The sequence below is a fragment of the Parus major genome, chromosome 3 (genome assembly GCF_001522545.3).
Source record: "Parus major isolate Abel chromosome 3, Parus_major1.1, whole genome shotgun sequence".
Taxonomy (NCBI): Eukaryota; Metazoa; Chordata; class Aves; order Passeriformes; family Paridae; genus Parus; species Parus major.
Window position 1 is genome coordinate 1,217,885 of NC_031770.1, and position 14,167 is coordinate 1,232,051.

Genomic DNA, 14,167 nt, shown 5'->3' on the forward strand with positions numbered 1-14,167 from the left:
GGGAGAAAAGAGACTTGAGCCTCTTTGTAAGAGGTTCTTTCCAAATTACTCACAGCTCTTTGAAATAAATATTAATTCCTTGGACATGACAGAAATGCAGCCAACTTTGGGGAAAGAGACATTAGGGTTATTTTTCTGCTCCTCTTGAGCCATTGAGATGGATTTTTCTGTCTCACTCTCTTGCCAAACAGAAAGCAGCCCCAGAGGAGCATGTGATGACAGCAAACTCGCAAAGGTCATTCCTAGGGATTCTGCTGTTCTAGGAAATCAGGGAAGCACAGTCCCTTGGCAGCCTGCAGTTACTCACACAGAAACTGCTTATTATGGACTTGGGCATCTTGTGCAGCTGAGTTTGCCAGAGAGGATTGTGACACACCTTACCACAAGTGCCTGGGTAGCTGATCATTTATTGTTTTTAAGTGGCAAATGCATCTGTTGCAGCTCCATCTGCAGTTCTCTGTTATGTCTATTCCTTGTCAAGATGAAAAATTTGCAATGTCTATTTAAAAATAAAGTAAAAAAATATGTAAGGTCTGCTTTCCCAACCCAGGGCAAATGAAATAACAACCAAAAAATCTTTGCTCAGGTTTTCAGTCTTGTTTCAAGCAGCACAAATAATTGTGTTTATCATGGCCATAGCTCAAGTAGTTGTTCAGGCTTTAGTTCTGTGGGTGGATTGTGTGTTCACTGTTTGGACATGTGGATCAGAAGTATTTAAATGTTTATGAATTCTGGAGGAGAAGCAAGCTGACTTAAATATTCCCTTAAGCAACCAATCCTTTCTCTCCTGCTAAAGAATTATGTATCCTTTGCTCCTGGCTGAGTGGTTTTGTGCATGGAATCTGCACGGGAGACTTTTTGGCACGTTTCTAAAGCAGCAGCTTCTCTCACAGGGTGTTAGGGAGACACTCAGCAGATTAACAAATCCTTGGGAGGATCACATGGAGCAAACTCGGGAGCTCTCTGGTGTTCATTTGGTCTAACCTGGCACTTTGTTTGTCTATGCTCTGGTAACATGGGGATAATAAGTGTAATTATGTCAGGGGCATGATTATGGTAGTGCTGGGCCTGCTGACTAACACCAGGATTCAAGGAATTGTAAATTGGTTTATTACTGTCCCAGGTATCCCATTAAGAAGAGTTCAAGGTGAAACAATGACTGTAAATTAACACTTCCTTACAACCTTGGAAACATTACTGTCAGAAAGGCCATTTAGGATAGAAGAAATGTTCCAATTAAAGAGCACAGGAGGCCTGGAAATTCAGGGATATCCCAGGGAGAGGAAAAAGTTGCTTTAACCACATTTGTGTTGTGACTTCCGGGCCAAGCCCGGTGGAAAACTGAGCCTTGCTTAGTACAAAGGCAGCACCTGCCCTTCTGCTGGGCAAAGCATTGAGAACTGGGTGAAAGAGCTCAGGGGGTTTAGAAAATTCAAGTGAGAAACAGAATCTGCCTTGAACAAAAAGAGCAGGAAAAAGACAGCATGTAATCTCCAGAGAGGGCTCTGCAGGACAATCCTGTGGGCGTTCACGGTGGCTGCGATACCACTATCTACAACCCCCATGTGTTTTCTTTTTCAGTAGCATTGCAATGGATGGATACAGAACCTGATTCATGCTTTCTTGGCTTTGCCAAATGCCTGCTCAAATCCTGTAGCCATGCTCTGAATTAATCTGCTTACCCAAAGGCATTGCTGGAAAAATGGTTGTCCTTGGAGATTCCAGCCTCCTTTGCCTGGGAAAGATAGAGCCATCAGCATCTGGACTGGTATTAGTAGGAGGCTTGACAGGCTCTGAAATTAGAAGAAATTGGGCCAGAATCACTCTGGTTACCCCTAAATATCCCTATTTTCTCACTAGATTCCCAGACTCCATGCCTTTTTCTCTCTGCAGCCCCTGCAAACATTTATTTTTTCCAGGAAAGCTTTCAGTTTCTTTCAGACTGGCCTCAGTCTCTGCTGCAGAAATGTGCAAGAACATTTCCTGTGACAAGACTAAAACTCAGAACTAAAGATTAAGAACTGGGCGTGCATACAATCTTACTTCCCCCCTTCATACTCTCCATTTTCTTAGTTCACAGCCAGACATCCTGAGTCACAAGCTATTTAGTTCTGTTTAATAGTGCTAAATGAGTTTTTCATCCCCTCATTATGTTCTGGCACCATGTTCTGCAGCAGTAATTTCTGATTCATGCACAGTGTGAAAATTTGTTCCCTTTTGATTGTTGTTAACTTTTTATCTGGGAATTTTTTTAGTGCCCTGAGTTCTTTGGTGTGAGAAATAACAAGGCCTCTTTGCCATCTATGATTATACAGACCTATGTGGCCTACAAAAATCATGCTGATTCTTCCTGTTTTATCAGAATCACTGAAGTTTCTGCTAGATTGGATGGGGAAGCTGCCACCAAGTTATAAAGCTGGATGAAAGTTTGGGACTGACAGAATTCCTCCTTTCAAAGGCAAGAGAGCATCTTTCTTCACTCAGATGCCGACTCACCAAATCTGTCACAAGTAAATGTCTTTGAATAATACTTTTGATGAGAGCTGGCCACATGTTCAGACTTGGAGAATGAAATCCAGAAGTTATCCAATTCCAAGCAGTGAAGCAGTAATCAATTCATTGAGACTTTTTCTGATGGCACAGGCTGTACTAATACAGGGCAAGATTCTGAAATCCTCACTATTTTCTCTTTGTTGCTTTTGATAAGAAATAAAGGTCTAATGCAATTAAGAATCAAATAGTTTCCCAGAGCTGCAAAATGTAACGCTGTCATCCCACCTCCCTGAGAAACCATTCCTTTAGCAGCCCACGCTCTTTTGTGTGTTCTTAGATCTTCTGTAGAGCCCTGAATCCTCCCTAAATTTGACAGCATTGTTCTGGCAGCCGTGGGAAGGGTGATGCTTAAAATTTCCTATGTTTCAATGGGAATAAAAACTCACTGCCTTAAATGACCACATCTCCTCCTCCTCAGCATGTGCAAGAGGAGAAAACATAACAGTAGAATCTCAATGTTTTCCTCAAATGTTAATGAGTTTCCTGTGAATGGATATTTCATAAATCAAACGTTGGATCAATCTGCTTTCCTATCAAAACAATTTAAATGTAGGCGTTATAGTAGGAGGGTTTGTGTTTGGATTTAGTCATCAAGCCAAGACTGACTTGAGCCTTCATGCCAGCAGAGGACTGACAGACTTAACCCCAAATTCCACTCAATTCCTGTGCTTTGGTACTGGATAGTTTAACTTTGCCCATCACAGTTTTGTTTGAGATGTTTGGGGTTGTTTTGCCATAGGACATATCAGTTCATATGCTCATGTTTTAATTCCTGACATTTTGTAGTTTAAAAGAGCTTTGCAGTGATGATGCAATTTTCCAAGGCTGATTTCCTCATATCAAGTATTTATATTTACCCAGTGTTTTAGTTCCTTATTATCATTTCAGATTAAAACTTCACTACTACCAAGCAGGAATGATTTACCTGACAACTGACAATTTTTTTTTTTTTTTTTTTTTTTAATATATCAGTGAAAATACTTTTAAAAGCTTAATTTAGACTGAAAAATTTTGAGCTTTGTTTTCATGTGGTTTTATTTATTGGTAGAGGTTTATTGCCCAACTTAAAAAATAAAAGCTTCTTTCAGAGAAACAGTTGACAGGTCTTTATGCCCTACAGAATCAGGCTATGACAAAAAAAAATGAAACAAAAAAATAACACAAAATCTAAACAATATAAGTCTAGCTAGAGGAAAAACACAGGCTCACGATTTTGTATGCGTCACTTGCATTACCTTATGTAAGCAGTCCGGGATTTTGGAACACGAGGGACAAATTTAGGTCCCATCCACACAAAGTTTGGCTGCACTCCTGCAATTTGATCTGTGTGGGTGTGACTCGTACCCTGCACAACACTCCCCTTGCACAGGGGCTGCTGCACAGGTGGGGGGTTCTTCCCACATGGATCACGTCCCTGCATTTGGATCCTGGAGTATAAATGGATCAGGAGACAAGTGTTGTAACCAGGTCACCTCCCTGTGCTATGGGCACACTGCAGACTCATCTATAAAGTCATTAGTCACTCAACCACCTGAGTAAAGCTCTCAAAGAATTCCCCTTTGTGCCTGTCTTGCCCTTTAGACTTACAAATCTAATCTGTAAAAAGAAGAAAGTTCCTGATAGCCAGTAAAGAGAAAAAACTGGGAGATTAAGGACTCCAAAAAGTTTCAGTATGTTTAGATATTATGTAAATAAGGACTGCAAAAAAGACCACCCTGAACAATCTCATACAGCTTTGAAGTAGTAGAAATCCCATTAAGTTTCATTCAGAAATGAGGAGGAAATGCAATTTAGGAGAAGAAAACATTATATGTGAATAAGGAAAAGAGGAAGACTAATGAAAAAGGTTAGAAGTTCATCATTTTGCCTGAAGAAGAAAACATAAAGGAACAGTACGTTATCTTCAAGGACAGAAAAATAAAATCTGATGTGCATTACCATTTAGAGAAAATGCTGGAAAGGTCAAACTAAGCTTACATGGCTTCTAGCCTTCTTCCCTGATATTCCATGCTCCCTAGGCAACAGCAATAAACTGGCAACAGAAGTGGTATGTTTATTAATTATTTATCTGGAGGCTTTGGTGTCTTTTGGGAAACACTCATCAAAATCATCTGAGGACAGTTTGCAAGTGAATCAGGTCTAGAGTTTGGCTTCAGAGCTGCACAGCTAAAGATAATCAAGAAACTTTAATGGTAAGAAGCAATAGGAGAGAGAAACGCAATCACAGCAGGTCTGAGGAGGAGCCAGGTTACCTAAAAAAAGTGCAGAAAAATAGCAGTGTAGTTACAAGATGAAGGATGAATCAAGACAGCAAGGTGGGAGGTTATGTGCCTGGTGGGGTATCCATGTGAATGCCAAAGGCAGTCATTTTGGGAAACATCAAGTGTGTGCCATGGTGCAAGGTGACAGCCACACACAGAGATAGCAGGAGTAGTGAGTAATGAGAGAAAGCTGCTTCTCCAGCTATTCTATGCCAGACATGAACAAACAGCATAAATAACTTCCAAACGCCCAACTCAAAAGCTTAGTAACTGAGATGGTTTCATCAGATTGCTTTTTATTGGCAGTGGCCAGAGTCAAGGGCACCGATAGGTCTGACCCTCCCAACCAGCCTCACCTGGGACCCACCCACACCCCCTCTGCTCTTGGTGCAGCAGCTCTACTTAAGCTGGGGGCTGTGACGAGCCCTTAACTTATGGGTGTGTTCAGTCCTGGTTTTATCTCTGTGCTGTAGCTGTAGCTCCAGCCCAGCTTCCTGCTCCTGGAGGGACTCTGCTGGCAGCCCTGGCTCTGCCTGCCCAGGTCCTGTGGGACTGGTGTCACTGATGTGCCAAGGTTGCTCCTTGCAAAACCACGTCTGTGGTGTTTAGCTGCAAGGGCACTATTGTTGGGTTTTGGTGTTTTCTAGTAATAATTATTTTTACTATAACCCTTTTTTGTGCCATGGCTAAAAAGCAGCATTGTTGGAAAGTTTTACTGTGCTTGGAGTGAATATTGGGAGCTTTTAAAGGCTTTGTGCCCAGAGGAGGGGCAGAGGGCCTGGTGGTAAAATGGGTTATTGTAATTTTCACAACTGGCTGTAGCTTTGGGAAGTGCAGCCAACTGGTTCAACTTAGGCTGATGCCACCACCCTGGACTAAACAGCTGGAAGTGGGAGGGAAATTCAGAACTCCATGCAAGCTGCCTGCATTTCTTGGTAGCATATGCTAAAGCTCTCTTGGTAATTAGTGTGTTCAAATAACCTTTGTTTTTTAATATTGATAACTTATGCAGCAAAACACTAAATGTTTCACAGTATCATCTTCTGGAGTTTTCTGCTACTTCTCATGAAATCAGGAGAAAGTTGGACTTGTCTAAGGAATGATGGGTAAGATATTATGACAAATGAAATGTTAAAGACTGTAGCAATAAAAAAATGTTGCTGCCAGTGCTGGAATCTGGAGGTAGCAAAGTGTCATCAGTACCAGGAGAAGCTCTGCTTTTAAGGCTTGTGTGGCTTTCTAGTGCAATAAACTCTACTATAGGTAACTTTTTTTACTGGTCTTGCTCTTCACTGCTGACAGATGGCAGCAAATTACCAAAGATTTTCTGTGTTCTGCTTTTCTTTCTGTGTTCTTCTCCTCTTTCTAAACAAAATGGTGTTGATTTCACATTAGAAAAATGTTTGATCTCTGTGAAAGGTAAAGATTTGATTTAACATGCTATATAGGTAAAGCAAATGAAGTTTTGTCCATTATGTTCATATTCCCTGTCATACTGGAAGCTTTTTGTTTCTATGTGAATATTTGTGTTCTGTGCTGGATTGAGTGGTTGTTTCTCTAGTTGGGTGCCTTGGAAAAGTAATTTTTATCTTTTTCTAGGACTTTATTTTGAACCTCCCTCTAGTCTTAAGATATAAACCTGTGAACAACTCAGGTTATGCTGCATTACTGTAGAACACAAAGTGCATGTGGATGGAAATTGCTAAGTGGAGAGAGCAAATAAAGTTATTTTGATTTTTATCATAAAGTTGCTGTTGACTTACTGTTGGTGAGTGGGAACACTCAGAGTTCATCCTCTAAGGTAGGATAAATGCTGTTCCTAATGTAGAATTCTGCCTGAAAAGTTGGTTAAAAAAAACAACCTACCACAAATATGGTGGGGGGAAGTTAAACTTCAAGATGACATAGAACACACTAGAGAAAAACCTCTGTGGTGTGTTCTTGGAGACTCAGCATACTAAATAATCAATTGTTGACTTGTTTTTGTATATGTAGCACATAGACAAAAGAAATGTCATGATGACAGTTTTGGAAAGTGTCATAGACAGTTTTCTAATGAGAACATAAGCACTATTAGATACTACTGAAATCTGGGTGAACAGCTTGTATGCAATGAACTTTCTTTCTCTCGGGTCTGCTGTTCCAGCTGAGGAGTCTGGCATTTGCCCCAGCACAGCGGGGAGAAATAGGCTGTTAAAACTGGGGAAAGTTTTTTAAGTCATGTAGAGATTGAAGATGATCATTCGGCCTCATTCAGGGTGGGATGCCCAAGATAAATTCGAGGGGTTTTTTCTTATGCTTCAGTTTTCAACTACCTAATTTTCCACCTTATCAGGCAAAATTTTCTCAGTTCAGCGATGTATGGAACACACTTGGTTTTCAATGATTCCTGTAAATGCCTGGGAAAGACTAATGCTGCTCACCTGTGCCACAGATGTTGGAGACTCCAGGTGTGTATGTGGCAGCACTAGTCCTGGAGAGGTGCCGTTCGGACACTAGTCTCTGAACATATTTCTAACCTGAAATAGAGAACGGAATGACACCTTGTGGGGGATCTGTAGGACCGCCCCTCAGGGATGCGGGTCCACGTCCCTCACAGCTGGAACGTTTTCCCGCCCTCGGGATCATGAGGCGTTTCCCGCCCTTGGGGCTGGGCTGTCTCCCCTCACGGCAGGAACGCTTTCCCGCTCTCGGGGCCGGGCGCTCTCCCCTCACGGAAGAAGAGATGTTTTCCCTTACAGGAAGAGCTGTGTCACCCCTCACTGTCAGGTGTGCTTCCCTTCACAGGAGGAGCGACGTTTCGGCCCGCTGCTGTCGAGTGTGTTCTCCCCTCACACTTAAGGTTGTGTTCGGGCGCCGCGGCCCGCCCCATCCACACGTGAGGCGGCCGCTTACGCGGTAAGCTTGAGCCTCTCGCGCTCCCGTCTGGGCGCCGCTGGTACGCGGAGCACCGGCGGCCGCTACAGCGGCTCTTCCTCCGCTGTTGCCATGTCCGCCCTGGCCAAAGCCTCCGGCGCCCTCAAGTCCGTGGATTACGAAGTGTTCGGGCGGGTGCAAGGTAATGGCAGGCTGAGGGGAGCTGACGGGCGAGGGGCGCCGCGCTGAGGCGGCGGCAGCAGCACCGCGCGTGCGCGGGGCGGGAGCGGCCTGAGGGGAGGCGGGAGCCGCGGGCGCATTCCCAGTGCGACGGGAAAGTTTTTTTAATTTTGGTGGTTTTTTCCTTATTTTTTTGTAGTTTTAAATCGTTGTAAATATTCTCCTGCCTTAAGGCTCGGCTCGTAGCTCCCATTCCGCGCACTTGCTCCAGTGGCTTCTGTCAGCCCGAGTATGTGGAAATGCTCCTCCCGTCCTTCACACACTGTGGCGTTTTCATTATCATTTAAATACGTGAATGACAATAATAGTGTGACGAAGGGAAGGCTCAAACACAAGTTCTGTTCGGTTTCCTTAATATTAACGTCATTAAATCTCCAGGGTAAAACAATACGGGTGATTTGTAGGCACGTCATTGCTTCTTTATATTAACTGAAGTTCCTACAAGTGGTATGCTTTCACAGGACTCTAATTTTATTTTTTTTTTATTTTTTTAGGCGTTTGCTTCAGGATGGTAAGGAAACGCTGGATTGGCTGGCTACTTTATGGTATAATATTTCCAGTGCTAAAAATAAGGCAGCTGTAGAGTGTAAACATATCCAGCCTGAACTTTGGTTGGATGGTTAAGTACTGTGAGTAGACTTGAAATTTTATGTTAAAATGGATTTTTAGAAACTTAGTGAAGTGTTGCTTGAGTAGATTGTGGTTTGGATTACTTGTGATGTAACAACCACAAGAATATTGTAACACCTTGACCTTTAGAAAGGTTAAATCTGAAACAAGGCATTTCAGTTTAATTTTTCAAATGGCAACTCAGTACCTGTATTTAAGGAAGGTTACTGAGGAAAAATTTGGGAAAAAACGTGCTGCAAATAAGCACTTTGTGGCTTGTACCCTAAGCAAGTGACTCCAGCAGCTCTGAAGGTGCAGCAGGCGGTTTTGCATTTCACAGAAACCTATGAAACAGGAGGACACAATTGAAGGAAGAATAGTGTTTTTGTCTCAAACTAGTGTCCCATGCTTTTATATTAAACCTGAGAGATTTTATCTATAGTTTATATGTATTGTAAAATAGTGCCAAGTGGAAATGAACAGAGGACTGCAGTGGAATTTGCCTTGAATTTAATTATTCTTTGAAGAAGAAAGGCTAAGTCCAAGCATGCTGTGCCTTGTTCTGAGCTGACCCAGAGCCATGTGAGCACGCAGCTCAGTGCCAGTCCTGAGCTGCTCTCCAGTACTGAGGAAAAGGTTTGCCGCTGCATACCTGTTTTTTTTTGGCAAATTAGTTTGGAGAAGCTGCTCATGATCACCTTGGAAAACACTCTTCATAGTTAGCACCACTTTTTAATTTGATAATTTATCCCAAAGCATGTTTTGTCTTTTGGAATGGATCATACAGACCTGACAGTTTGGCTCTTGCTGTTTGTGACTTTAATCACAACTGGGTGGCTGGGAAACTATCACTTTTTCGTATTGCAGAAATAGCCTTGTTTTTTTCTAGTAATTAGATTGACTTTTGCTGTTGTTTGTCAATAGAAGTGCAGCAGCTGCAGGGTGGAACTTAAAGGGTAAAAGTCAGGTGGAAAACATTTGAAAGGGAACTGGGACGTTTGTCCATGTAGCAGATTTAATGAGTTTGAAAACTGTGGTGATCAAAGGGTCAAATGAGCAGCAATAGGAGCTATGGAAAGGAATAAAGCAAGTACAAGGGAATGGTGTGGGATTAGTGAGTCCTTTGTGATCAAAATCTTGTTCTTTTTTGGAAAATGAGCTGTGCCTGCTGCAACTCCAGAGCTGCCAGGAACATCTGAATGCCTGAGGATGAGCATCACTCATGGATTTTAATTTTTTAAGTCTAGCTCTTTCAGCTGGGCAAATGCAAGTGGGGGTTAAGTGTTCTCTCTGTGGTGTCTGAGCTGGCACTGATTGTCCCCTCTCATTATTTCCCAAATCAGTACACAGAGCAGGAAGCCAAGAAATTAGGAGTGGTTGGCTGGGTTAAGAATACCAGCCAAGGAACCGTGACAGGCCAAGTTCAGGGCCCAGAAGAGAAAGTGAATGAAATGTAAGTATTTCTGTGTTCAGGTTTTTTTCTCTTGCACTCATTAAAGTAATTTACAAAAGTGTTTTTAATGCAAAGTGACAAGTAGATCCGTGTGTCAGTAATGTAACAGTGTTCTCATTCAGTTTTGGAGGTAAGGAGGAGCATTCTTTAAGCTGTGAACAAGTCTTCAAGCTTGAAAAATACTGTGTTTTCATTTCTAGTGTCACACAGTTTGTTGATGTATTTCCTTAACATCCTCATTTCTTGTGACATGAAAAGAGAGCCTTTATTCATTTGACTAGAGATCTGCTTTTTAATTCATCAAAATTTCTCTTGTTAAAAAAGATTGAATAACTTCTTGAAATGTTTTCTCATTCTGTGCTTAAAAAAGCAGTTTTAACGAAACTGAGTTTAAATATGAATTTTTTCTGACTTTAGAAAAAAACCCTAATATATAAATACACATTTTGGTGAAGACACACAGTCTCTGCCATTTGGAAATAAATTTTGAGGTATTTTGGTGTCTTTTAAAGAATAGGTAATAATTTTCATTATGAAATTGCCAGTTTCCAGGAGCTTAAAGCTATCACTGAGGAAATGATGCCTGGAAAAGCACAAAGCCCAGTTGAGTTGCTTCCAACTATCATTTTTTGCAAGTGTATACAGGGAGATTGTTGGGAACTTAAAAAAATTCTTCAGGGGTTTGTTGTCTCAACAAAAAATGAGGGAGGGCAGAACTTTCCCTTTCTAGATGGGAAATTAGCAGTGCACATTCTGCCAACACTTTCCCATGGAGGAGTTGCTTCAAAACTGAACTTGGATAAAGAGAAGTTGGCTTTGTGCCCAGAAAAGTGTTGCCCATTCTAGTCAGCAGATTTATATGATTTCCAGTCACTTTCCTTGGTTTTGTGCTAAATGTGAGGTTGTGTATCTTGGGCTGAAAAACATTTACAAAGCCAGAGAAAGATCAGTTTTTTTCTTATATCAAGTTTACACTTACTTTTTGAAAGTGTTCTGTTAATATCCAGATCTCTTCATGTTTTGTGAATTTCTGTGTTGGTGCCGTGTTTTTATTTAACTTGGAACACAAAACTGACTGTGTGAGAAACCAGAGTTTGTTTTCTATTTATTGTCCTACTTTTTCATTTAAAAACACAGATCCAGAAGAAATAAAGTGTTGTTTTCAGTTGCTGCTTCTTTTTTTCATTTTGGAAATCAGTGTGTTCCTCTCATGTGGGAATAATGTGGCAATGCTGAAATCAAAGCGTGGTCTTTGATGCATGGATTCTTAAATTTGGGGTCCTGGAGTAAAATTCTGAAATATGAAGACTTTTCCTTGCACCCTCGGTGCCTTTTCCAATTTATGGAAAAGGCAGTGAGTTTATTTTTGTCATTAACTGGGTGAAGTTGCATGGAAAAAGGGACCTCTTGTGTGTGAACTGCTCCTTTGAAAGACCCTTATTTCTCTCTCCAGGGACTAGAGAAAAACAGATCAAAATGGTTTTGAGGTTCTGAAAAGGTTTTTTCAGCATTTTTTAATAATGGTATGAATTAATAATATTGTGTTCTCAGATGTAAATGTTACTTAAAATGCTCTGTCAAAGAAACAGCACAACAAAATGAGGCTTGCTGCTGCTGTGGGAAATTGCTACAAACCTACAACCATAAATGTGTATTTGTATTCCAAATGTGATAAATCACCAGGAAAAAATTCCATCACCAGCTGCCTATGCATGTTCTGGTTGGTGTTTTAGCTTTTCAGGACTTAGACGCTATGGTGACACTTGTTAAAAATTTGTAGCTCCTGCATACTTGAGGAAACTGAACACTTTGCAGAGGAGGAAGTGCATGAGTCAGATATTTCAAGAAAGCTTCCTGGAGATGCTTTGTTACCCTGGAAGTCTGGGCAGTGTCATTTAGACCAATATTTTCACACTTGCCCCAGCTTTTCAATTAAACACGAAGCACAGAACAGCTTAAAAATCACATGGTGATGGTAATAAAATCTGTCAGTTGTTGTTCTGGGTTTTTAATGTTAATGTACTTTAGGGGGAAGCAGTAAAGGGTTTTGGTCAGTCCTAAACAATATTTATCTTTTTGTGATGCTAAACAGAATCAAGAACACGGAAGAAAAAGAGTAGGGATGCCATTGGAAAGTGCAGGTGTCCTACAGGTAAATAGGCAAAGCAATATAAGAGGGAGAAAGAGAGGAATCAAGGATTGAGAGGATGATAAAGGTAGGTAAAGTGTAAAACATGTGAGAAAGCCCATGAGGCTCTCCAGTGTTGCCATAAGCATGAAGTGGCTAACAAAGCCTGCCTTTATTCTGGATCAGGAGTGCAGCAGACCTCTAACCCAATGGTTTTCCAGCAGCTCCCCATTCCCCATTTTCTGCCCCTTTTTATTCTGTTTTTGTATCAATAATTATATTGGGAGGCACAGCCACATTGAATCCAGTGCAGGCTTGACATCAATTAGCAATGGCTGTATATAAATTATTTTTTTGTGCAGGTTGCAAGGTAAGATGTAACTTAGGAGGAACAAGAGGGTGGGCAGATATAAAATGGTTGTGCTGAGTTACTTTGAGAGGTGCCATGTAAAATAAATTGGCTCTGGAGCAAACAGCTGAGCAGGGGCCTCCTGGCTCTGCCCAAGTCAGTGTTAAATTTTAAATAAGTGTGAACAACTGGGGCCTGGGAAGTGCTGCATGTGCAGGAGTCTGTATGCCTGTTTGGACCATTCATTCAGTGTTGAACATGAGTATGAATTTCTTTGGAAGTGCTGGGAGGCTGATTCCTTGATATTCTGGGGTGCTAAAACCTTGATCCCACTGAAAACTGGCAAAAGGTATCAACCTCACCAAGCCTCAGATTGCAGTGGGAATGTCACTGAGCTGCAGGAAACCCAAGGGATAGATGAGTACTTTTAAATATTTTCCTTTCAGTTTTGTGTTCAGTTGGGTTTTAATGAAAACCTTTTAGGTTCTCAAGGATCAGGTGACTTTTATGTAAAGTATTTTAAGGCAAATTTTTAAATTGGGAGATCTTGGAGAATGTTTTAGAGGGTGTTTTTCAAGAGTCTTGAGAACCTTTTACCTGTCAGCTTGCTTTGGTATCCCTTGGTTTTTAACTCTAGATGGAGCTGTTAGTTCTGAAGATCCTCAACCATCCTCTGTTTGCAGGGAATCTATTTTTAGACTGTTGTGGTAGAATCCATCTTTTTCCTCGCTGTATTTTATAGTCCTGTTCCATTTGCTGCTGCTGCACCACACAGATCACACCCCTTATCCTTAGATAAAAAAAGCTTGCTTTCAGAGAGTTTTATCTGTCAAGTCCCAAGAGAAGCAGAGCGGCACCATTTCTCTGACATGACAAGGTTTTGTGGTAAAGTGGAGGTGTTTTTTTGCCCTCCAGGGTATGAGTTGATGACAAAAAATGGGGTAGAGGAGTGTAGTCCTTTGTTCTATTTAATTTTTTTCCCAGGATTACTCACATCCCAGGGTTTTTCATTATAATATCTCGTGCTGTTTCTTCCACTTTACCCATTAAATAAGGTTGGAGCCTGCGTGGTCATGGTGGCTGTTGCCATAGCAACCTGCACTGACAGGCTGGAACTTCCTTTCCTGGGAGAATTTTTTGAACTTTGATGACAAATTGCTTAGTTATCCATTAAAAAGAGAAGATAAGAGTCTTTGTGGACTGCCAAATCCAGAATTTACTCCAAAAATCCAAGATTTCAAACCAGACTGACACTTGAAAATGTGAAATCTTAGGATATTTTCTAGGCACAAGCAAATAGCACAGTGAGTGTTCTTGCTGTCTCTAGAGAAAGGCAGAGTTCTAAATATAGAAGACATGTCTTGGAAATGGGTTTTAATTAGGAAACTAATGCTAATTTCTTTTTAATGTTGTATTTCTTACTACCAATGTCAGTTAAGAAGAATTAATATTAATTAGGATTTAACTGGCACAATACGTAAATTACTTTAGTGTGTAAATGCATAGAAAAATCTAGATTTTTATCATGTAGAAGAGGAAAAGGAAACTCTGTATTAGTTATTATCGTGTGTCATTGTTTCAGTAATCAGGTGTAGCCAAGGTTCCTTCCTGTCTGTACCAAGTGATGTTGAATAAATACTTTTCCCCAATATAATTTTTAATTGTTTAAATAATATTAATTTATTAATAATAATTTTATTGCAGATAATGGTCCTTAA

General features: G+C 40.9%; 1 protein-coding gene and 1 long non-coding RNA gene across 4 annotated transcripts in view; one reads left to right on the forward strand and one right to left on the reverse strand.

Annotated features, from left to right (window-relative positions):
• Positions 1-54: 54 nt before the first annotated feature.
• On the reverse strand, positions 55-7,643 carry LOC107202122. Of its 2 annotated transcripts, XR_004496581.1 has the most exons (4): positions 7,554-7,643; positions 7,238-7,333; positions 1,683-1,793; positions 55-499 (listed from the first exon to the last, which is right to left on the reverse strand). It is a non-coding gene; the product is annotated as an uncharacterized LOC107202122 (long non-coding RNA). The 2 variants fall into 2 exon arrangements; XR_001520573.2 differs by having other exon boundaries at positions 7,238-7,588.
• Positions 7,644-7,698: 55 nt separating this feature from the next.
• Positions 7,699-14,167, forward strand: part of ACYP2 (acylphosphatase 2) — a 32,502-nt gene continuing 26,033 nt past the window's right edge. Inside the window, exons 1-3 of one of the 2 annotated variants that reach the window (XM_015622455.3) lie at positions 7,699-7,872; positions 8,405-8,421; positions 9,863-9,972. In XM_015622455.3, the coding sequence (XP_015477941.1) occupies positions 7,803-7,872; positions 8,405-8,421; positions 9,863-9,972 (197 nt within the window). In that variant the 5' untranslated portion in view covers positions 7,699-7,802. Of the gene's footprint in view, positions 7,873-8,117; positions 8,140-8,404; positions 8,422-9,862; positions 9,973-14,167 lie in introns of those variants that run through there. The other variant, XM_019006132.2, reaches the window with a different exon arrangement.